Source organism: Nesoenas mayeri, assembly GCF_963082525.1.
Source record: "Nesoenas mayeri genome assembly, chromosome: 5".
Lineage (NCBI taxonomy): Eukaryota > Metazoa > Chordata > Aves > Columbiformes > Columbidae > Nesoenas > Nesoenas mayeri.
The window spans coordinates 27,724,544-27,747,134 of record NC_137548.1 but is presented as its reverse complement, the minus strand read 5'-3'; the positions used below and the strand labels follow the sequence as shown (position 1 = coordinate 27,747,134).

The 22,591-nt window shown below is 43.7% G+C and overlaps 2 protein-coding genes across 5 annotated transcripts in view; one reads left to right on the top strand and one right to left on the bottom strand.

The window, feature by feature from the left end:
• Positions 1–1,719: 1,719 nt before the first annotated feature.
• INSM2 (INSM transcriptional repressor 2) lies at positions 1,720–3,234 on the top strand (the record flags this gene model as incomplete). Its single annotated transcript, XM_080345724.1, has 1 exon — positions 1,720–3,234. The coding sequence occupies exon 1, from the start codon at positions 1,846–1,848 to the stop codon at positions 3,232–3,234; it is 1,389 nt and encodes a 462-aa protein (XP_080201850.1). The 5' UTR covers positions 1,720–1,845.
• A 2,424-nt stretch (positions 3,235–5,658) lies between these two features.
• RALGAPA1 (Ral GTPase activating protein catalytic subunit alpha 1) overlaps positions 5,659–22,591 on the bottom strand; it is a 139,510-nt gene continuing 122,577 nt past the window's right edge. For 3 of the 4 annotated variants that reach the window (XM_080344698.1, XM_080344699.1, XM_080344700.1), the window contains 2 exons: positions 15,253–15,377; positions 5,659–6,851 (listed from right to left, as the gene is read on the bottom strand). In XM_080344698.1, the coding sequence (XP_080200824.1) occupies positions 6,697–6,851; positions 15,253–15,377 (280 nt within the window). In that variant the 3' untranslated portion in view covers positions 5,659–6,696. Of the gene's footprint in view, positions 6,852–8,432; positions 8,548–15,252; positions 15,378–22,591 lie in introns of all 4 variants that reach the window. The other variant, XM_080344697.1, reaches the window with a different exon arrangement.

Below are 22,591 nucleotides of genomic sequence, written 5' to 3'. Positions count from 1 at the left end.
ATGGGAGAGGAGAGTAATGTAAAACATGATTAAAACTTCACTAAGCAAATATAATCAGAGCACTTATACAGACAAGTGGTTGAGCGTTTTGAGCAGGTGGGGCAAGTTCTGCTCTTGTATGAAGGCTTCAAATCTTTCTTGACACTTCTGGAAAGCCTTGAGATCTAGAGGTGCTGACCTTTTCCCAGTGCTCTCCTAATTTCTCCTGTTGGAGAATTCTCCCAACACCATGAGCTGGACCAAACTACAGTGGCAAGGGGTGTCTGTCCCCGGGCAGGTGATGGAGCAAGGCGCTGGGCTGTTCACTTTCAATGGCATGCCATCTTGTGCACACTGCGAGCACCAGGTCTCTGGGTGGGACAGCACTGTCCTACCCCCCAAACCGGACTCGGATAAATTCCACATCTGAAATATTGTGTCCAGTTCTGGGCCCCTCAGTTCAAGAAGGACAGGGAACTGCTGGAGACGGTCCAGTGCAGGGCAACAAAGATGATTAAGGGAGTGGAGCACCTCCCTTACGAGGAAGGCTGAGGGAGCTGGGTCTCTTTAGTTTGGAGAAGAGGAGACTGAGGGGTGATCTTATTAATGTTTATAAATATATAAAGGGTGAGTGCCACGAGGATGGAGCCAGGCTCTTCTCGGTGGCAAACAATGATAGGACAAGGGGTAATGGGTACAAACTGGAACACAAGAGGTTCCACTTAAATTTGAGAAAAAACTACTTCTCAGAAAGGGTGACAGAGCACTGGAACAGGCTGCCCAGGGGGTTTGTGGAGTCTCCTTCTCTGGAGACATTCAAAACCCACCTGGACATGTTCCTGTGCGACCTCACCTAGGCGTTCCTGCTCCAGCAGGGGGATTGAACTAGATGATCTTTTGAGGTCCCTTCCAATCTCAAACCTACTGTGATACTGTGATACTGTGTGATAAATGAGAAATCAAACAGGAGAGACTGGTAACGTGCAGTGCGGTCGGAGGGGCTGCTGACAACCCGCTGCAAGTGCACATCATTCCCTACTGGAACAATAGCATTTCTAAAAAGCCGATTACTGGTTTAGCAAACACAACTACTGCCTTGCTTCAGGGATGCGCAAGCTGCCACTGAGGCTCACAGCATCCACAAACGAGGCAGGAACTACAGCAGGGGAGGGTGGAGGGGGCAGTTTTGGCTCTTTTGCATTTTGTGGCACCGTAACCCAGTCTTGCCTCCCCTGCGCTCAGGAGGCTGCCACAAGCCGTTACTTAGATGAGGGATGTGACATTCTGATCAGCCGTGGCAATTCTCCTCTTGCAGGAGGACCTCCACTTAATACAAGATCTTTCTGGCGACTTGTGGAAAAACTCTTGCTATGGCGGTGTGGAAGGATGGAGCAGGCTCCCAGCTTTCACTCCCTTCGGAGGAAAGACGTGGAGGGCGGCCCGTTCCGGCCCCAGTGGTGGATGGATATTCCTGGCAAAAACACCCATCAGCAGCATCTAGAGATGCTCCTGCAGGAACCCTGCTCGGCCCCTCGGCCGAGGGGCTGCGGCCGTGCTCCGGCGCGGGGTCTCTCCCGTCTCAGACCCACGCTCCCGGTCCCACACCTCTCTCGGTGCCACAGGGCGCAGTTTCTCCCGGCTCCGCGCCGCGGGGTGCGCTCCCGGGGACACCCCGCCCGTCCCCGCAGACCGAGCGCGCCCGCCCCGGCAGCGGGGAGCCCCGGCCCGGCCGCCGCCTCCCCCCGCCGCCAGCGCCGGCCCCAACTCCTCATTGGCCGCCGCCGCCGGAGGGAGGATGACGCCCGGGCGGGAGCGGGCGCCGGGGGTATAAAGGCCGAGCGGGCCGGTGGCGCCCGCCGCCCCGCCATGCCGCGCGGCTTCCTCGTCAAGCGCAGCCGGCGCCCCGGCAGCTCCTACCGGGCGCGCCCCCGGGAACGGGACCCGGACCGGGATCCGCCGCCCGCCCCGCCACCGCTCCCGCCGCCCGCCGCCGGGGGCAGCCCCGTCGCCAGGCAGGGGGCCGAGGAGGAGGAGGAAGGCGAGGAGGAGGAGGGCGCCGCCGCCGCTTGCCCCGCGACGTGGCCCGCCGGCGGCGGCGGCCCCGGGCTCGCTCCGCCGGAGGGGCCGGCCACTTGGGGGGCCGCGGGACCCTGCAGCGCCGCGGGGCCGCGGGCGGCTCTCTTCGAGCGGTGCCTCAGCTCCCCCGCCTCCGCCGAGTCCTTCCCCCTGGCCGCCTCCTTCCCGCCCGCCGAGAAGCTGCTGCTGCAGCCCCGCACGCCGCTGCCGGCCCCGCCGCCGGTGCCCGCGCTGAAGCGGCCGTCGCGGGCAAAGGCGCCGGCCAAGAAGGCCAAGGCCACGCGGAAGCTGAGCTTCGCCGACGAGGTGACCACCTCGCCCGTTCTAGGGCTGCGCATCAAAGAGGAGGGACCCGAGGGCCGGCCGGGGCCGCCGGCGGGGCGCACGCCGCTGGGCGAGTTCATCTGCCAGCTGTGCAAGGAGCAGTACGCGGACCCGCTGGCACTGGCCCAGCACCGCTGCTCCCGCATCGTGCGCGTCGAGTACCGCTGCCCCGAGTGCCACAAGATCTTCAGCTGCCCCGCCAACCTGGCCTCGCACCGCCGCTGGCACAAGCCGCGGCCCGGCCCCAGCGCCGACGGCTCCGCCACCGCCGTCCCGCCGGGCAAGGAGAACAGCCCCGAGCGGCGGCCCCGCGGCCCCGCCGCGACCCCGCCCCAGCCGCCGCCGCCCCGTCAGCACCGCGGCGGCGCGGACAGCGCCAGCGGCGCCCCGGCTGCCCCCGGCCCCGCTCCCGGCGGCGCTGCCGCTCCTGGCCCCGGCGGCGGCCCCGGCGGAGAGGCGTTCGCCTGCCCCTGCTGCCAGAAGCGGTTCCGGCGGCAAGCCTACCTCCGCAAGCACCTGGGCACCCACGGGGCGGCGCGGCCCGCCGCCTACGGCCCGCCGGAGCGCGGGCAGCTCGCCTTCGCCTGCCACCTCTGCGGCGCCCGCTTCCCCTCGGCGGACATCAGGGACAAGCACCGGCTGTGGCACGCCGTGCGCGAAGAGCTGCTGCTGCCGCCGCCGGCCGGGCCCCCCGAGGGCGGCGCGGCGGGCGGCGAGCGCCAGGGCTTCCCCTGCAAGCACTGCCCCGCCACCTTCTTCAGCGCGCCCGGGCTGGCGCGGCACGCCAGCAAGTGCCACCCGCCGGAGAGCAGGCAGGTCCTACTGCTCCAGGTGCCCGTCCGGCCGGGCTGCTAGGCCCGATGGGATTGCTCCTGGAGCCCGGGCGAGCCGAGCGAGTCCTGTCCATGCTGTAGTTCCTATGGAAAGTCGCGGTACTCACGGCTACCAAGGCAGAGGAGTCATCCGCGGACTCCGGCGCTCCCTCGCCTCCTCGGCCGACGTGCAGCGAAACTCGCCCCGCTTCCAGCACGGCAGAAGGTTTAGTCGACGGGCAGTACCGGCGCCGCCGCGGATCCGGCCGGCAGCGTTGTTGCCGAGCCCCGCAAGGGCGGGAGAGCAGCGCTGCCCGCCAGCTGCCGGGGCAGCAGGGGGACGCCTGGCGGGCGGGTACGGCCCCAGGCTGGCGGCAGCACCCGAGGATCCGGGCCCTGCCGGCATCTGCCGGGATGCGGGCAATGCCAGGGCGGTGGGTGTTGGCCCATGGAAAGTACATCTTCCGTAGCTACTCTCGGTCCCAGGATAGAAGTACAACTGTATATACGATATTTAAAGAGAGGAATTATTTTTTGTGAGAAAAGGAGCCTGATCTAGTGACCTTGTTTTAATAGCCTTAGCCCCCAAGCTTCAACATTTAAGTTATTGTGAGGTGTTTTGTTTGTTGTACTCTGTACTAAGATAGTCAAGAAGGTAAATGTTCATATTAAGTCAATGTCAAGTCATATAATAGCTAGCAAAAAGTATGGAAAATTAATCGTGCTGTCTGCTTAATTAAAAGACGAGGTGTTGTTCTTCTATAGCTAAGTACGCATCTCCCGCTTACTCTGTGTTTCTGTACTCCAGCGACCGTGCAGCGGGCAAAACGCATGTCTCCGGCAGCTGCCCGTTTCAGAAACCCGCTCCCTTAGTGTGTCCTTAGTGCGGCACGGAAAATGGCAAGAAGCGCAGTTCGATGTCGCCAGACTGGGCAGCGTGTGGCCCTGCCAGCCCCTGTGTTTGGGCAGGCAGAGGGTCCCTGGCTGTACCTGGCCTTTTTGGGTGGCCTCCATCCCCTCCGCCCCGTGAGCTGTGCTGTTGACGTGAGCTCCTCCGAGTCTTGTGCACAGCTGGAACTAGAACATGAAACAGTCATTTGATATGTTGCTGAAGTGCGGATGACAGGCTACCTTCCTTCTCCCTAACGAGACCTACCTTTAGCAAAGCAACCCTCGGTGCGTATTCCCTGGCTTTAACGGTGTTCTGCCCAAATGCTTTGAAATACTGTTGAGTTTAGTAGCTACTGACATTTCAGCTGGTGTTTATTTATTTGCCTATTTATTTATTTATTTTTCTCACGCATGGGTGATTGTTTCTAAATGTGATAACAGATGAAGCCAAAAATAAGGGCAAACAAATTCAATAAAGGATTTAAAACAAAGCTCACACCTTCCTTGAATTCAGTAGGGCAAAACGGGTCAGCTGGTGATTTCTGAACAACCAAATTGATCCCAGCCGTAGCCTTTGTTCTAACTCTCTGAAATGAGCAAGCAAAATATTTCCATCTTTTGATTAGCATCCTGTAAAGCAATTATTTCTGGTTTTATATTTTGTTACACACAACAAAAGATTCACGTGTATCATGCCCAAAGGCTGAAAGCAAGCAATAAGTGCTTTATTTTAAATTAGCTTCATGGACTTTCTCATTTTAGTTCTAGGACCTGGACAAATGAATTAATACAATATAACCTAAAGCAGCGAAGATTTGCTGTCTGATGAAGGAGGCTAAACACACAGCTCGCTCTCATCATATGCCAGAAATAAAGCATGTTATTTTAAGTTGTGGATTTTTCCGTCATTTGTTTGTAACGGGGACGTTGGTAAAAATGCCCGTTTATGCCATTAAATGAGCTCTCCCCTGGAGGTCACTATGTTTTTTTTAAACCATTGCTCTCCTTTCTCCACTTGTACAGTCAAAGACGAAGCACTCCGGACCACAGAAACCTGATGATTATTAACTGTTCCTACAATTAGCATTCAAGCAAGCAGCCCACAGAAGGGAATGTCCTGTGCTTTGCGTTACCTGCGGAGCAACATGTATCGTATTTACCAGATCTGGGGAAAAGTTTTCAGCATGGCATTCTTGCAATGGGCTAGGAAAGAGCTCCTAAGAACTTGTGTGTACTTTTTAATACAAATGAAAACTGTGTATCGCACTTAACCGAAAACTGTGTATTGCACTTAACTGCTCCACATGTAATACGCTATTCTATAAACTAGAGTAAGACTAATCACAGAGGTCAATGACTCATATACAAAAGGTGGTAAGAATAATTTTATTGTATTATTAAATAGCATGTTTTCTCTTCAACCATTACAAATTCGTAGATACTACATGAATGACAATACATAATTTATCTTTTTATTGTTGCCCATATGATATATTTACACATGCAGTTAGTACTGATGTCATGCTACATTTTGTCAACAGCTTTTTGTTGTTTGCCAGACTCAAAATGTGAGCATTTCATCTTCGGTTGGAAAATATCTCTGGGTGGGTGGAACGCGTGCACTAATCTGCACTCACAGGACTGCAATCGCCAGCATGTCAGGCCAGGCTCCTGGTGCATGTTCCCTTTTCCTCCCTAGCACACAGCATCAGAGCAATGATTTTCTATCAGGAAAGTGCCTTTTATTTTTTTTTTTTTAATGTAAGAGACAAGAATATACATGTAGACCCACCAGCCCAGTGATAAAGTCTAAAACCCATGAAACTTGATGGCATTTACTATTGATACCACTTGGAAAAAGCAAACATTATAAAAATATTTGGAAGCCAAGCATAAGTAGAATTTCAGCACAGTGATTTTTTTTTTTCTGTTTTTCTGGCATAGATTATGGCATCACCTGCAGAATTATGAAATGATATGTTGCTTTGTGAAGAGTTGGTGCTATGAGCAAGTTATTTCATTTGGATTCTGTAATGCTTGAAAGGCCGTTGAACTATTTTATTCTTAACATAAATAATCTGTACACATCCTGTGCATTACCATTGTGACATCTGACAAAGACTTTACAAATGCAACTTCAATTTAGAGCTGTATATTCATTTTCAAGTTGTACATACTTCTTTCTTTGTTACAGAGAAAATTGCAATGGGGCACAATAAATACAGTGTAATCCAACTGCAGTCTCCAATTCCATACATGACTAGAGATCAACCAGAGTTAAAAATGACTACTGTTAAGATATCGTAATCATCCAGGAAGGTAAAAGGTGCAGAGTACAAACTGCACTCTAAAACAAAACAAACAAGCAAACAAACAAAACCAAACCAAAATAAAATAAAAATAAAGGCAGCCTGGAATTTGATTAAAAAAAACCCAAAGGCTAAAATACTAAAGTAAAATTCCAGTGTCACTTTAAAATAAACATACAGACCAGGGGTACGCAGGGAGGGCACACACACAATGAGAGACGTTATCCTGCGAAGGGACGCGGTGAGTCGCTGCGGGAAGGGTGGCCAGTTGCTGCTCACTAGGGAAGCTGAGGGCATCTCGCCGCTTAGGACTTGTTGGCTGAGCCAGAGGAGCGGCGCAGTTTCATGGACATGCGGCTCTTGCTAGTCCGAGGAGACATTGGAGAGGCTAAGTCTGTTCCATCCACCTGCGCTGTTGCTGCTGCTGGAGTTTCTCCCAGCTGAGTCTCTGGGCAGAAGCCTGCAGAGGACAGCAAGAACCAGATCGGTCAGCGCCACCAGCCATGCTCCCAGCATGGGAAGCTATTCACAAGGGGCAGAGAGGATTTCAGTGCTGCTGTCATCCCCACAGCATCTCCTAACCCTTTACCAGCTGTGGGTGACGGTACTGCATGTGAGGCTGGCACCTGCCACAAATCTACCTCTAGAGAAAAGGTGATGCCAGAAACCACTGAGCTACAGGACTGCAGGAAACCCTTGCCCTCGGCAACTGAGGCAGCACTGAAGTGGGTGATGTTTTCTGGCTAGCTGGGAGAACAAACACCTCCAGTTCCCTTGCAGGGATGGGGAGTCATTATTCAAACCACAACCCAGAAGGATCCAGTCTTTAATGAGAACATGAAGGTTAACAGCTGGTTGTGCATGAAGGGAGCTCTAGGAATGCAGCTAAAGAGGTGGAGTGAATCAGGGGCCAACCAGGAGAGCAAAACATCTCCCATCCCAACTTTAGTCAGTGCTTCAAAAGGCAAATTTCTACAGAGCCCACAAGGCAGAAGCTTGAACAGATCATACTAACTGGATGCACTATATGTTAACATTTCTTTGTAAAAGGAACAAGATGAATTTGAGATAAGGGTGTGTAGTTCCATAGCCCAGTGCCCAGAGATACACTCCAGTGAGCTCTGAGTCCTCCCTGAAAGAGGACAAGGCTCTTCCCTTCCAAACAGCCCATCTCCAAACTTTCTTCCACAGAGATAAAAAAGGAAAAGGAGAAAACATGAAATCAAATTTGCGTTCTCCTTCCCCTGTACAGAAAATTAACACTATGAACTCACATCCACACAACTAAACTGCACTATAATTAGCCATTTAGAGAGACTGACAGCCTGATTGAACTCTCTCTTAGTCGCCACTGATCACCTCTGACCTGTATGAATTACGGACAGAAGCTCAGTTCTGCAGAAGTCAATGAGGACACCTCAGCTGACTTCACTAAGACAGAATATCACTTGCTATTTTTTCCACATCATGCTATTACAGGTAATTCTTTAAAATTTTAATGCAATAATCAGAATTGAAGATCTCTCTCCTCAGTATACATTTCATATATAAGAGGTGCAAAAACCATTCAGAACTAATCATGTTGTACTTCAAAACGCTCCTCTAAAATAAAATGAGGTCATCAAGTAAGAAGCCTGAGAATAAATTTAAAATGTATTGTCATAAAGCTCAGTGATTTAGTGACCTGACCAATCCTCCACGCCTGGTCCATCACCTGCCTGCTCCACAGAGACGGCACGGTGCTTTCTGTCTTTTCCAAACTGACACGACCCATCGAAGGGACAGGGAGGAGAGAGGGCTGTTATTTGTTCCTAGCTGGTGACAGTAATTCTGTTCATGACCTAGGTACTTCATTGCCAAACAATCTGGAAAAGCATGATAATGCCTGACTCACCGTGCCTTACAGAAAAAGGCAGGCAGGGAAACATGCACTCTCATTTTCTGAAATTCTATCTTGTTCTAATTTTACAAGGAATTAAAGCATTTTGAATGGCGGAAGTTAGAGAACAGAAAATAACCGTTGTTGTTTTGCACAGCATACCATTCACAGCTAGCGTGAAAGACCTTCCGTTTCAAGCCTTTGCCTTTTACCTTGATGTGGCCAATGCTTTCTAGTGGAGGTTTTGGAAGGAGAAGAAATATCACAGCATTTCTTTCTTTGTTGAGAATGAAGAAGTGATGAGGAAGGAGGAGTGGAAAGAAGTGAGGAGGGGGGGAGAAAAGATAAAAGATAACAGGTGTGAGATATGAGACACGAACCGCAGAGATTGAAGGGTATTAACAGATGAGCACAGAAAACGGAATTTCGAATTTCATTATGCAATTGCTGCTCATGCTACAGGTTAAAGAGAGTGATGAGTTAGTTATGTGCAATGAAGCAACAGCTCTGAAATCCGGCGTCATACTTACCAACTAAGCATTAAAAGAAAAAAAAGAAAAAAAAGAAAGAGAAAGAGAAAGAAAAGAATTCTATAACATTATCCAGATCCAGCAACCTTATTCATAGCAACTGAGATACATCCTAAACATTGTCTGAAATGCTTGCTTAAAGTCTGTGGAAACAGTTAAATACTCACACACATACACACAATCAAGAAGGAAAAACAAATGGCAACTCGATATATGGCTTCTGCTCCCCAGCTGTTTCACAGTATTAAATATGGTAAAATTACAGCCAGTCTCAACATGAGACTCCTGAAATCAACAGAGTATTTAAGCTAGTTAGTCTGCATCAAAGGGTCAAACCCTGGTGTGAAATTTTATCATGGGACGGATAAAGAAAACCTTAACTCTTCCCCTCTATCCCCATTATTTCAATGAAGGTATTATTCTGGTTGTATCTTAAAATTTTGTTCCTAATTGCTGCAGACAGAAGCACAGACTCAGATGCAATCTCATTTTTTAACAATCTGACTATTGAGGAACAGAAGTCATGTAAAGTGATTTTCACATCTGAACATATCACACTAGAAGAATGAAGAATAATGGCACTTAAAATATATGTAAAGTCTGACGGAAATCAACAGACTGATTATAAACTCAATTTCTTTGGATTTTAGATAAGCATATATAACTATATATACATACATACTCACATACACACACATGGATACTGAATGTGCTGTATAGAAAGTTTGCAGGTTTTGTTTCCCCTTCAGTTTTAAAATCTTCAGTGTAAAATGTTTTATCTTTATCTCTCTATACAATGAAATGTTTAGTTATCCAAAACATAAAAATGAGGTTAAATTAAGAGGGCTTTATTGACAGTTTACCTAGAACCAGAAAGTTCTATCAAAATAAACAAAACAGATGTATTAGAATTTTTAAGAGTTTGAAAAATGTCAGGAAGTGATCCGTATTTTTCATCTCTTAGGCTTGCCAAGTGACAAATATAATAGCCTGATGAGCTATGATATTTTGGTATCAACATGTAAAGCTGTTTCAATTGCTTCTGAACAAGGAGGTGGATCAACAAAGTTGAAATGCGACATTTTCCCACTCCACTTGAAGTCTTTAGGATATTCTAATAAGAGGATGTTGGTTGTTTGACTCAGAAATTAACTATTTCAATGTAAAATGGAATCCTAAGTACGCAGAGACTGATTTAGAAGTGAGGTGAGGTGGAAGAACCTGGACGTATCATAACACACACGTTGGCATGACTCATTTCGCTCGTCAGTTCTGGCTTTCAAAGAGGTGAAAAATTCAGTGAGCCTGACAGGGTGCTGATGTTAAGACAGGGTGCTGCATGGCAAGACTGCTCTCAGTAAGGCTAGCTTTATCACACCTTGTTGTCTGGATCAACATTTTCCTGAGTGCCATCTCTGAGAATGACCACAGAGGAAAACATCATGTGCATGTTGGTAAATTTAGATGGCCTTTTAAGATACTTCAGCCCCGAGTGCAAATCCGGCCAAGCTGTCTGTTGTGCTCAGCAGAGCCTTGCTAAAGTCAAGTAATTAAGTCCGTCACTAATTTTGGGAAATGAGGGAAGGAAGTGAGAAGCTGACACAGAGAAAAAGACTGCAAAAGCAGCTGCAAAGCAAGACGAGAAGGCGAGGAAGACCTGGGAGACTGGAACTGGGCAGGAGAGAAAGAAGAGGCAGACAGGAGAAAGGACACAGCAAAAAAAAAAAAATACTCAAGTCTATAGCAAAAGAATGGCAGAGCCCATGTCCAGTGAAAAATGCTCTTCAGAACCTGGCTGGAAACGCAAGAGTTGGGTAAAGCTGCTCCTCTCTGTCAACTAATATCTCTGAAAACCACTGGCATAATTCCCAGTTTGGAAACTAGTGGCGATTCAAAGAGGTAACACAACTAACCAGTACTACCAATTATTCCCCTGTCTCAATCTGCAGGAGTTGGTGGTGGATCTAGAGGTTACAGATTTGTTTATGAATCATGTGGCTGTTAATCAGTATCACATAATTTCTCTCTTGCCGTATGCCTTAAAACAAAAATGGAAGGAATTACACAAGGAAAATATTTTAACAAGACAATAAATTAGTAAAATTAAGCATTAAAAACCTAGGAAATGTCAGGATTCAAATTTAATTTTGTATCTTTGTCTGTATGCACGGGATGCTTTCAAATTGGACAATCAAATTCTATTCTTTTGAGTGGACCCATTTCAGTAACTATAGAAAGTTGATCTGTTTGGGTCTCTAGAAGTCCACACTACATTTACTGCCTCAAAGTGCTGAGGATCCCCAGCTTACTATCACCTAAGGGGTCAACTTAAGGGCAGTAGTTCAGAAATGCATAAAGTTTCAGCATCAGTTGTGTCAATAAGAAATTTTTGGAAAAATTCAGAAAGTTTTGTGGTTTTTCTGTTTTGGAATGAAAACAAAAAAATTTCATGTTTGGAATGGAGAAGAGATAATGAGAAACTCTTCCCAGCCCTGCCAGACATCCAGCCCTTATTTCTGTATTCCACTTCCAATCCACACTTCAACCACCACCACCAAATGTTGCTTAGACCCTTCTCCAGTGAGAAAAACACCATCATTCTCATCTGTGAAGGGGTAATAGAAGGCCATAAAGATTGTCAGTTCAAAGTCAGGCAGCAAAGCAGCAGTAGAAGCAACTGAGATGCTGTTGCATTTGAGTTTCCCTTGTGCAACAGTGAAGGATTGTGAACTCTGTGTTCCCTGCCTGGTAGCTGGCACCCCCATTCACCGGTGGAACAGCGCAGCAGAACGGTTCTGAACACAGCCTTGGAAATATAAGGAAGGATTGTTGGGATCAAAAAGTCTGCTGCTTTTGTCACAAGGAAAATACCATGACTAATAGAGAGAGACCCCTTCTTTATAAGGTTTGCTACACTGAGGTACTATTTTTACTAGGAAGAGAGGGGAAAAAAAGAAGATAAAGAAAAAACAAACCCAAGACATCGGTACATTTAAAATCTCAGCCTCTTAGCACCATGGGGTCAATAAGCCATTCAGTGTCATTTAGCTTACCACTGACAGTTCCCTCAACCTATTGTGGTGTCACAGAAATCTGGTTTACTGAAGAGCTGTAGAGCAGGAGTTACTCTAACGCAGTTTTTGCAGTTACTCTATTTAACAGAGTCAGCATAAAGTAAAAATAAAAAGCCAACTGAATTACATTATGTGATTAAGTGCAGGTAAATCTCATTTTTTTTAAATGTACGCATCCACTACAGTAGTCAGGTTCCTAAACACGGCAAAGTAGACTTGTCAGATATTTTGAAAGGGCAAGCTAAGTATCCAGATAAAACAGCAGCAGCCACAATCACATTGTATTGAAGAGCAACCACTCTAAGGAAGGAAATGGCTTTTGCTGAGGGCTGAGCCTTTGATAAAATATGTCAATCGGAGGAAATAGAGTTTGTTACCAAATGGCATGTTCTGTATTTGCTCTGATTATCATAGCTCAAATGAAAAAAATGCCATGCTGAAACCAGCCAGCAGGATCACAACAACAAAATTACAACACCTGGTGATGGGCTGTAGTAGCTTCAAAGTTTCTATATAACTTCCCTAGAAGAAATGGTATATAATATTTTATAAAAAATAAAAATATTCAGCAATTGTAATCTTGGAGATCACAATCCAAGTCTATAACATCTGAAATGTGAAAATACTTTCTGGTCTCTTTCTGGTCGGTTGTTTTTCATTAAAAAAATAGAGGCAAAAATATTTTGTATTTAAAAAAATAATTGTGATGTATTTTTAAGAAGCTGGTCAGAAATCTTCAGATGACATGGAAAGTCTGGCAGGGAACCTGCAAGGTTTTGTCTGAGTCATCTTGAGGGAGATGAATGTGGCCAGGCAGGACTCCAGCACCACTCCTATGTGCCACCCTGGCACAATTCAGACTTCTTCATGCATCTTTCAATAAATTTGCCTGTTGTAGGGACCCTGGTAACTTAGGGGCATCTATTTGTTTAATAGCATATCTGGTGGACTCTTTCTTGGTATTACAGTCCATGCAAGTTATGGGTCACCTGTCTCCCCCTCACTCACAGGTCTGCCTTTGTTACAGTGGTGTCGAGGCCAAACCCAAGCCCTGGGGTAACCTTTTTGGCAGATGACTGCAGTGTTAATTTACACCTGCCTCAGGCTCTAGAATTTGTGCACTGCAGAGCCAGCTTGGAGGCAGATGGTGCGCTGCTATTTCAGGCACCCTGTCCTGAAGCTGAGCACCAGGAGCCCCAGACGGAACGGGGCTCAGCCCACAAGGCTGCCAGGGGCACGGTCAGAGCGTCCCCTGTGCCTCTGGGCTGCAATGGAAGCACAGAGTCCAGCAGGTCTGGGGACAGGGTGACTCTGACGGCAGGTCACATCGTGCTGCATGTCTGTCCTAGGAAGCTTCTGGCTGCTCCTGACACTGGTGTGTTGGTAAGTTCCACTGCACAGCGCAAGGTCCAGAAGAACATGGCCCTCAGGGCAGGACATAATGTTTCATGGTACGTAAACACGCATGCACATACACGCGCATTGTGAAATACATCACAACCTCCTATTAATGAGATTCCTGCAGAAAATTATTACATTTGATAGAAAGATTAAGTCTAAAATAAAGTTTCCAAAAATCATAATATTTTCCCAGATCATGTTAGAAAATACCAAGCATGACTAGGACAGTTTTTGAAGGAATACAGGAATTGCCACTGTAGAGCAGTGTTCTCCAGTGCACCAAACTAGAAAACTAGAAAAGCAGTTTTGTTTCACCCCTGAAGAATGAACCAGAGGCAGAGGGCAGAACCAGTTAGCCTGGAATGAGGTTTCCAGAAGTGAACAGGCAGAACTGTTACAAGCGCACCAAAACATAGACTATATATGAGCCATACAAAAGTGTCTGGTGTTGAATACTTACTGAGTACATTAGATAGGAAATATGCCAAGCCCTGGTATCCCTGGTTATTGTTTTAAATGTTTCTAGTTACAGATTTTTCCTATTCAAATGTTTTCATACATTAAATGATATTACTATTTTTATACTGATTTAATTAGTTTTAAATTACTAACTTTTAACTTTGTTTCTCTTTGGTCTTGACTATTCGCACTAGCGTTACTACACCACTTATTATACTTTGAAACTGCCTCTCATTTCTACTTACGGTTTATACTTTCAGTCATTCTTTCTATAGTCCTATCACAACTCCTCTATAATTTTGGAATTTATTTCTGCATCTTTTCGCAATTGAGAAATAAATTTTGAGATAACAACTTGCCAAATTAATTTATTTTATTTAGATTTACAGCTTTTCCACAGAAGCATTTTGATTCATTTGTTATTAAGTAAAGGTTTCTGAACAAGGAATTTCAAGTGTTACACATTCTTCTTCTCCTTCTCTCCTATGTCATCACTGCAGAATGTCTGACAACATCAATGAAAGACAGTACAGGGTACAAACCACACCACTGCCATCCAGTACTACTTGTTCATGCTGAGAAACAAAGGTCAACACAATAAAGTGTTACTCATTCAACAACTGTCTGTATCATTAGTTACCTTAATCCCCAAACCAGTGTTAGTGCTTCATGCAGACCTGAGGTTAGTAAAAAGACTAAAACTTTAAGAAGATGTAGTGGTCATTTCTCAATCAGTGTGAAATTCTTTTTAGTGTGAACAAGGGCAACAAGGAAAGTTCGCATACAGTCTGGTTACAAGCTTAGTGGTCTAGTAAAAGTAAGAGGAACAAAGGGGTTTTTTGCACACTTTGTCTTACCTTCAGATAAACAGAACTGATATTTAATGATCTAAAAAGAGGGGAAATAAAATAATGAAATAATCATAAGGAGTTCAAGAAATTTCAGAACAGGAAGGCCTTGAGTTACTCATTTTCTTTTACTGATTTTCTCATTAGTAACTGAAAATGCAGTATCCTCTTATAAAACAGGTATTTTACTGGACAGTGAAAATGACCTTAAAACAACTTTGCAGCTAAGAACCTGGAAACAAAACTGACGATTGCAAGGCTCTTGGATTTCAAATTTAGAACTTTGCACTCTAAAAACGCAGTGAGCCTTAAAATGTTCTTACAGGCAAAGTTTACTTAGATTAAAGAAAGTGTCTACCTGCACTACCCTGGATGAAGGAGTACCAACACATCCATGGAGACTTTATACAAGGGAACGTGATAAAATGCACTGTAAAAATAAAGGGTCTGCTTTCTATATTGCAGCAGCTTGCCAAATCTTAATGCCAAGCATTGGCTCATAGTGCCAGGCAACAGAATGAAGACTTAACAGCAACTTTGCCCAGGTCCTCAAATATGTACATATAGTCTCTTAACCACGTGCAAAGGTCTGAATTTTTAGTCTTTATAAGTAAGGATACTGCATTTCAAGTAAGATTGTACAAAAACAGTTCTTTACTGTACTTCTTACCTGTCTCTGAGGGCAAGTGGTGGTAAGGTGCTGGACAGAAAACCTGAGCAGCAAAATCCTCAAAAGTTGTTGGCTCTAGATGATGTTGAACAATTGTTTGCAGGTATCGTGCTCTCTCCTCATAACTGGTTTAGCCAAGAATTAAGGAACAATTTGTATAATGTGCTGTAACTACTAAATATCAGTGCCTAGTAATTCAGAATTCTTGTTGTTGTTAAATGCCTATTATGTATTTCAGTGACTGCACATGCTTATTTTTTAATTCTGTACATAACAATGGTAATATCTGATGCACTTAAGTAATAACTTTAAGATAAACATGAGTAATGTGAAACTTACGGTTCAATTATTTTTATGTGTGATGCAAAACTTTATGAAATTTTTTCAAACAACAGCAACTTAAATACTTTCTTTTAAGTAACTGATTTGGCTATACACTGGTCACAAATATAAAAAAACTTGACAATTTTTAAAAGGTATAGCATGAAAAATAACATTAGCATTAACAAAATTAATCATTTGCATTTTTCTGTAACAAACTGCTTCCATAGTCCCTAAACACACACGCAGTTAAGATAAACACATAGCTAAATCTGAATATTGTGAAAACCACCTTGTCAACTATGCTGTTAAAACAAGCAAGAATATTTGTAAAGAATCCGCAGGACCCCTAAATACTGGCTAACAGGGTGTCAGCAGGGCACTGACAGCAAAACACCGTCCTTCTTCCTTTTCCCCATGTTCTCCCTTTCTGATATTATTGACAAGAGACTGGTATCTTGAAGTGTTGTTGCTTTTGAAGAACCCTCTCCAGGCTTCGTGTTCCAGCAGGCCTGATTGTGCTGTTAGCACAGAGAGAGCGAGAAAAAGAGAGAATATTTCTGCTGTTCATGAAAGCAACTATGGAAATGGCTGTCAAAATGTAGAGCAGCAGGCAGCAACATACAATTATCAAGAAAAACTACCATGCTGACTTCATGTCGCATAGTTCCTGAACTGAGAAATCAGTTAACCTTTTCTCTCACAACTTTCAAAGTCCTCCAGCTGACTCAATACGTTGAGTGAATGAGACCTTCTCCAGTTATTTTACAGAACCATAAAATGATCAGAAATGTTACCAGGCATTTACATTTGTGCACACTTTTTTTTCTTTTCCCCCCATGTTTTATTTGTAGATAGTGAGATAATTTTTTCCTTACATATTTCTCTTTTCCAAAAACCAACCAATCAACCAACCAAAACCCAAACCAAACCAGCATGCTGTGGAAGAATGCACTCAGAACCAGCTTCTTGAACTTTCTGGGTTCTGATTTTAGGTGTGCTGCTCATTTTGAGGGGAGCAGAGACAGTGAGGAAACAAGCTTTCTGACTCAATTTACCATCTGTGAAATGGGGATAATACTTTTAGCAACCAGAAGATAAAAACTGCATTACAAGTGATAAGAGTTTTTAATAACAAGTGCTAACATTTAAAATAAATAACTATACTATTTTCAGTTATGACAAGCAATAAAATTGTCAGCCCAAAATTACAGTTGGAAACCATATCCCTTCACCTTAGCTTTTAAAACCATACTTCAAGAATTATGGAACTTTTCCTATGAAGCCTTTTTGCTGTTGTATTCTGTACAATATTTACAGTAGATTTTGCCGTATATCTAAAGATGAAAAAATGTACAGAGAATACATAATCTGAAAAGAATTTTCAGTGAATAAATCAATCTTAATTGTATTTCCTTAGACCACAACTTGGTCACATAGTGAAACTGAGAAACAATTTTCCCTCCGAAATCTGTGTTCAAAATTCTTTCTGGATCCTGAGACAGCTGAACCTCAGCAGAAGTCTCAGCCTGGAGAAGCCATAATAGAAGGACTGGGACAAGAGAAAATATAAAAATCTCCTATTGTAACGGTTCTTAGGTTGGGGGATAAACACAGTATCGAGCTTGAACGGAGGAAAGTACTATAGCACAGTTTTTAAGAGGCTATGTATAAGTGGCAGAGGATGAAACTGATGGTTGAAGTCTAAATAATACTACGTATCTCTCAACTTGTTGAAAAGCACTTTTTTCATTGGGGGAGATTCACAGCTGCTGAATTTTCTGCAGTTAATAGAGTCCTTTGATTCACAGCAGTGCCCCTTGCACAAAAAATACTGGCCTTTGTGTATTACCAGAAACTAATTTTCTATTTGGCTGAAAAGGGAAAAATGGGGTTATTGCTTCTCCCTCCTACAGAGCTTTTCATTATGCCTGATGCACTCAACTTCTAAGCTCTTCTGAGAAAAAAAAATAACTGAAGAGGCAAGAGGTAGAAAAATGAGCTTGTTAGCACATTAGAAGTGAAGTATCTTGGTGGGCCCTAGAAATTCCCAGTGGTGTGTTAACTTATCACTCTATGCATGCTGGCACTGATAGTCTCCCAATTGATCACTCTCTTTTCGCACCAAAGGTGCTGCCAGGAAGCAAAGGCTGAAGGCCCACAGGAGAACAGGCTGCTATCAAAACAAGCTGTTTTTAAAAGTCTGCCTGAATGGGTAAAATGTTTCATGGAAAAGTAGGGTGGAGACACCTACCTGCTTTTAAAATGCTCTACTTTCAGAGGTCTCTGAAGGAAACCTTTTAGTTTATCCTATTATATCCAAAGCTTATACACAAATAAGGCAAAAATGAAGGAAAGTTACCATTTTGAATGTGACAGGGACATTCCCATTCTCCCATCTAGGTACCTGTCTCCTAACCAAACAAAGAAGTCTTGACAGATGCTGACTGAGGAGGATAATGATGTTTTCATTACACAGTGGAGAGGACATGCTTATATCAGTTCTAGAAGTCTAATTCAAATGCACACTTAGTACACCTGGAGAAAAGTAATTCAGCTAGCCAGGTTGCCCCTCATCCTAACAATTCACAATGCCATCTGCAGCTTGTTAAAAACAGAACCCCACTTAAAAACAAAACAATAATCTGATGGGAATGCCAAATCCAAAGCTTGCAGTATTCTGCGCTAAGAAATGACGTGCTCTCTTCAGAACAACTCCTTCTCTGTAACAGAAACTGAGTAGCGGAGATGGGGATACTTCTATATTCTATTCGCTTATATTTTGGGAACATCCTAGTATTTTAAAACTCCAAATTCATATGCTTTTGTGGCTGAGATGATCTAGTTCTATGCTGTATTTGAATGCAACTACCTGCAAGAGTGAACATAAACCCATGGTAGTTAATTTCTACATTACTTCTAATAGGCTAGACATTTATTTCTTTAAAATGCTGCTCTCTAGGGAAGAGTTATTAGCACCTACAAATTGAGTGGCACACATAAACTCAATGGCTAGTAATAATCAGGCAATGCAAGCTGTATTCTTACTGCAAGTGGATGTTGCCACTGGCATTAGCAATTAAGCTGGAATGGGAAGGATGCATGGACAAACCAACAGGGAAAGACTGGCACAGAGAGTAACTAAACACTTAAACAACAGTGTTGTGAGCTTTCTGCTTCTGAAGAAGGTGCTAACTGGAACAAAAAAGGATGGATAAAAAGGTAAGGGATACATTAAATAACAGCCACTCACCCAAATCTGCCAGCTAAAAATTTCCAGATACATAATCCACAAAAAGCATAACAAAAAAAAATTCTAAATATTTGCTGAAATGACTTCATTATACTTTATCTGAAGTTATTGTTCTCAAAAATAAAATCAGTACAGGAAAAAATCAGAAACCTTTATAGGTCACTCAGGTTGTAGTCACTCCAGCTAAAATTTCATTTGCATTACAATACATTTTACTAAATCTGCACTTATTTCTCTCAATACTGAAAAGACTCTACTTGCCATTATTACTGTAAATACGCAACTTTTTTAGACCTGTTGATTTGCACTTGGGAACAAGTACTGAAATCCTGTCTGTCAGATCATCTGCTTGTACTTAATCTGTCTAAAAACCAACACCTCACGTCTTCACCTAATAGCTCTCCATCACTGTTGATTGTATCGCTTGCTTTTTTAACTCAAGCTCTGTTATGATTCCTATGGCAGAATACAATGACATCTTGCAGATTTTTTCCATAATCTAAGTTTAAACTTTTTCTAGCCATTTACATGAACAAATCATCTAGGCTCTTACTCCACATCTCAGTTACTGCCATATCCTTTTCTCTGGCCTCAACAAACGAGTTTTTATTCCTCTTTATGTCTACTGGGAGCATTGCAGTGCCCACTTTCTGAACTCACTGCTTAGACTGGGCATTCTCTTCAGATATTGCCACCAGTCTGCCACTCCCTAGCATAAATGCAGACTACTTATTTTAACTTTATAGTCCATACCTAATTGATGAATTTTATCAAAACTACTCTTGCCTCCAGTCAGTTAATGCAGACAGTCACTCTCACTCATCTTGACATTTTTGGACAGGCACTTTTGTACTTTTTTCCATGTGGCTTCTTATGCCTAGCACTAGCTCTTGGTAAGTGTCCACAAAACAAATCCCCCTCAAACTCTTCCCTGCTATGATGTTTATTGAAAAAGAAACGAAGAAAACACCTTGGAAGACTTCAGTCTATTGCTGTGTGGGTCACACAATTGTTCATGCTGTCTACTATCCTTTCACATTTCCCTGAATTTTGTATCTGCCTTCATTTGCTGTCTTCAGTTTTATACTTGGCTTTTTTACTTCTGGGGGACAAACACATCTGCCTTGTGCTGTACAGCATCTCAGTATAATGGGTCCATACTAAGGATATATATGTGCCACAATAACACAGGCAAAACAGCTCTCTTGCTTGTATCTTCATCCACCATCTTAACCTCTTTCCTTTATATCCAAACCAATTCCCTCACATTGCCTTTCTTTGTTTTTTTTTAATCTGTGGCTTTGTTAGCCTTCAATTTGTTTGTTACATTTCCCCACATCTCTAGTTGTTCAGTGATTTTTATTTTTCCTTTCCTGTAATTTTAACCATGCAATCTCCACAAAACTCCATACTTCCCATTGTTAGGCCTCTGCTACTGTATCCATCTTTCAAGTCCTTCTGTTGAATTCATCTCGTCACAGTCTTTTCCATAGATTTATTGTGTAATTCTGACAACATGTTTTCTTTCTGTTCTTCTTATTCACACCTCTCAGTTTTAGAACTGAATGAAATGCTCTCTATCTAGTATTTTGCAGCCAGAGAAGAGTGGATGCATGATTACTTGTTAAAATCTCCCAGAGAATACCAATCCTAAACCATCATTAACCTGAGGCTGTAAAAAAAATAAAGAAAAAGCAGTTTCAACATGGTGTAAGATTTCCAAGACTTTAATTAAGGATATGGAACTTCACAGTTTTGTCATCCAACTATTACAAGAGCATCTAAGTGCCAGATTCACAAAAGGGCTGAATAAACCCTAGTGCCTGCTCCAAAGACCATTTGATAACAAATGGTTCCTGAGCAGAGGCTGGAATCCAGGGACTCTCCTCTCCCAGGAAAAGTACCATAACCATTAGGCTATACAGATGAGCATGTACTTTCCCTGTGATTCAGAGGACATCTTATTTTATGAAACGAAGAGCAATTTCAGCAGCAAACAGAGTGTGCCTGATTACAAAATGTCCTCAGTCCCAATGGTTAGAACAGTTTTGTAAGAGGCAGGAGATGTGGCCTCAAAATTGGAAAGCGCTCTCTCATTTCCTGGCTGATTGATATAACGAGGGAGTTACTCCCTGTTGTGTTTGTGTGGGCTCCAGTCCAGCGAGTCTACCTTCCACACTCCTAGCATTGCTGCCTTGCAGATCAGATGAGCAAAGAAATGGCAACCTACTCAATGGATAAAGAGGGGCACGAACCAGGCATATGGCTGTTTGGATACAGGAAGGACTCTGGCAGCTCTAGCGTGTGCTGAAGCTGGTAGATCTCCAGGAGAAAGCGGCAGTGAAAGCCTTAGATACCTGTGAACATCAGAGGCACCCAAGAGTAGGCATTTGCTGAGGGAAGATTCTCATCACCTCTATTTTAGAATCAGGCACCCATAAGGTCAATTGGGAGGAACTTGGGTCAGATGAACAGAGTAGTTATAGGCCCAAGTACTCACAACACTTTCAGAAAAAAAAAAAAAGCCATAAAGAATATTTTATCAAGTCAGATTTCCTAAGCAACTTCTGGAGGGAAGGATTATGCTGGGGAACCTACTCCCTGACAGAAAGTTAAAAAAGGGCTGAAGAGATGCACAGCTCATTAATACACTTAAAACAGTGATGGGAATATTTGCAGTGTCTGAAAAATCTCTTTAAAAGGACAATATTTCATTTGTTCAATTGAATTTAAAAGGAATGCATTTGTGGAGTATCTAAAGTGACCAGTGGCAGAAACCCCATATTCTTCCAAAAGTCAGAAGGAAGTGTCGATCATTTCAGATCATTTATCACAATCAAATGTTATACCTCAGCTTCCATTTTAGTAACTGACTTCAAGATGATTTCTGGATGATTAAAAATGCATCAAGAGGACTATTGTTCAGGAATATCCTAGAACTATGAAGTTCGAGTCGTAAGCTCAGCAACGCTGCAAGCATCTCTACACCTTTACCAATGGTCTACTCAAGTCCAGTAGACTGATAATACAACTGTTTTCTTTTCAAGACAAATAAGAAAATAAGAATAATAACAAAAGGATTCCCTTTGTGAAAGGGAGTAAAAATGTGGGCTCTGCACTAAATTTTTTCCAACACTGTATCTCACCTAGGCGTTCCTGCTCCAGCAGGGGGATTGGACTAGATGATCTTTTGAGGTCCCTTCCAATTCCAAACATACTGTGATACTGTGATACTGTGATCTCCAATTCAAAAAAATCCTGAAAAAAATTGAAATAAGACACTTCCATGAAAGTTTTATTCATAAATCTTTCCTCCTGACACTTACATATTTACATATAGAATCACAGAATCATAGAATCATTTAGGTTGGAAAAGACCTTTAAGATCACCAAGTCCAACTGTAAACCTAACATTGCCAAGTCCACTATCACAGTGATATTTAAAACCAAGTCTAAGCCACCCATCACCTTGCACCAGTATGTCTCCTATCTGCCACTGAGCTGGCTGCTGATTTAAGCTGACTTGAAAGGAGAGATTTGATAACTCAGCATAGGCCAAGGCAAAAACAAAGAACAATATCAGTAAATATGGGAACAGCGAAAAATACAAGGCAGATATATGTGCACATCTCTGTAGTATATCACAATGTAACTATTAATTGGAATACGTGATCACAATACTGACAGTAGGTAGTACCTGGGATTCTCTGGTTCTGGTACTGGGAAAATGGAGGCTTTGATGATCACCTAGAAATATCTCTTGGA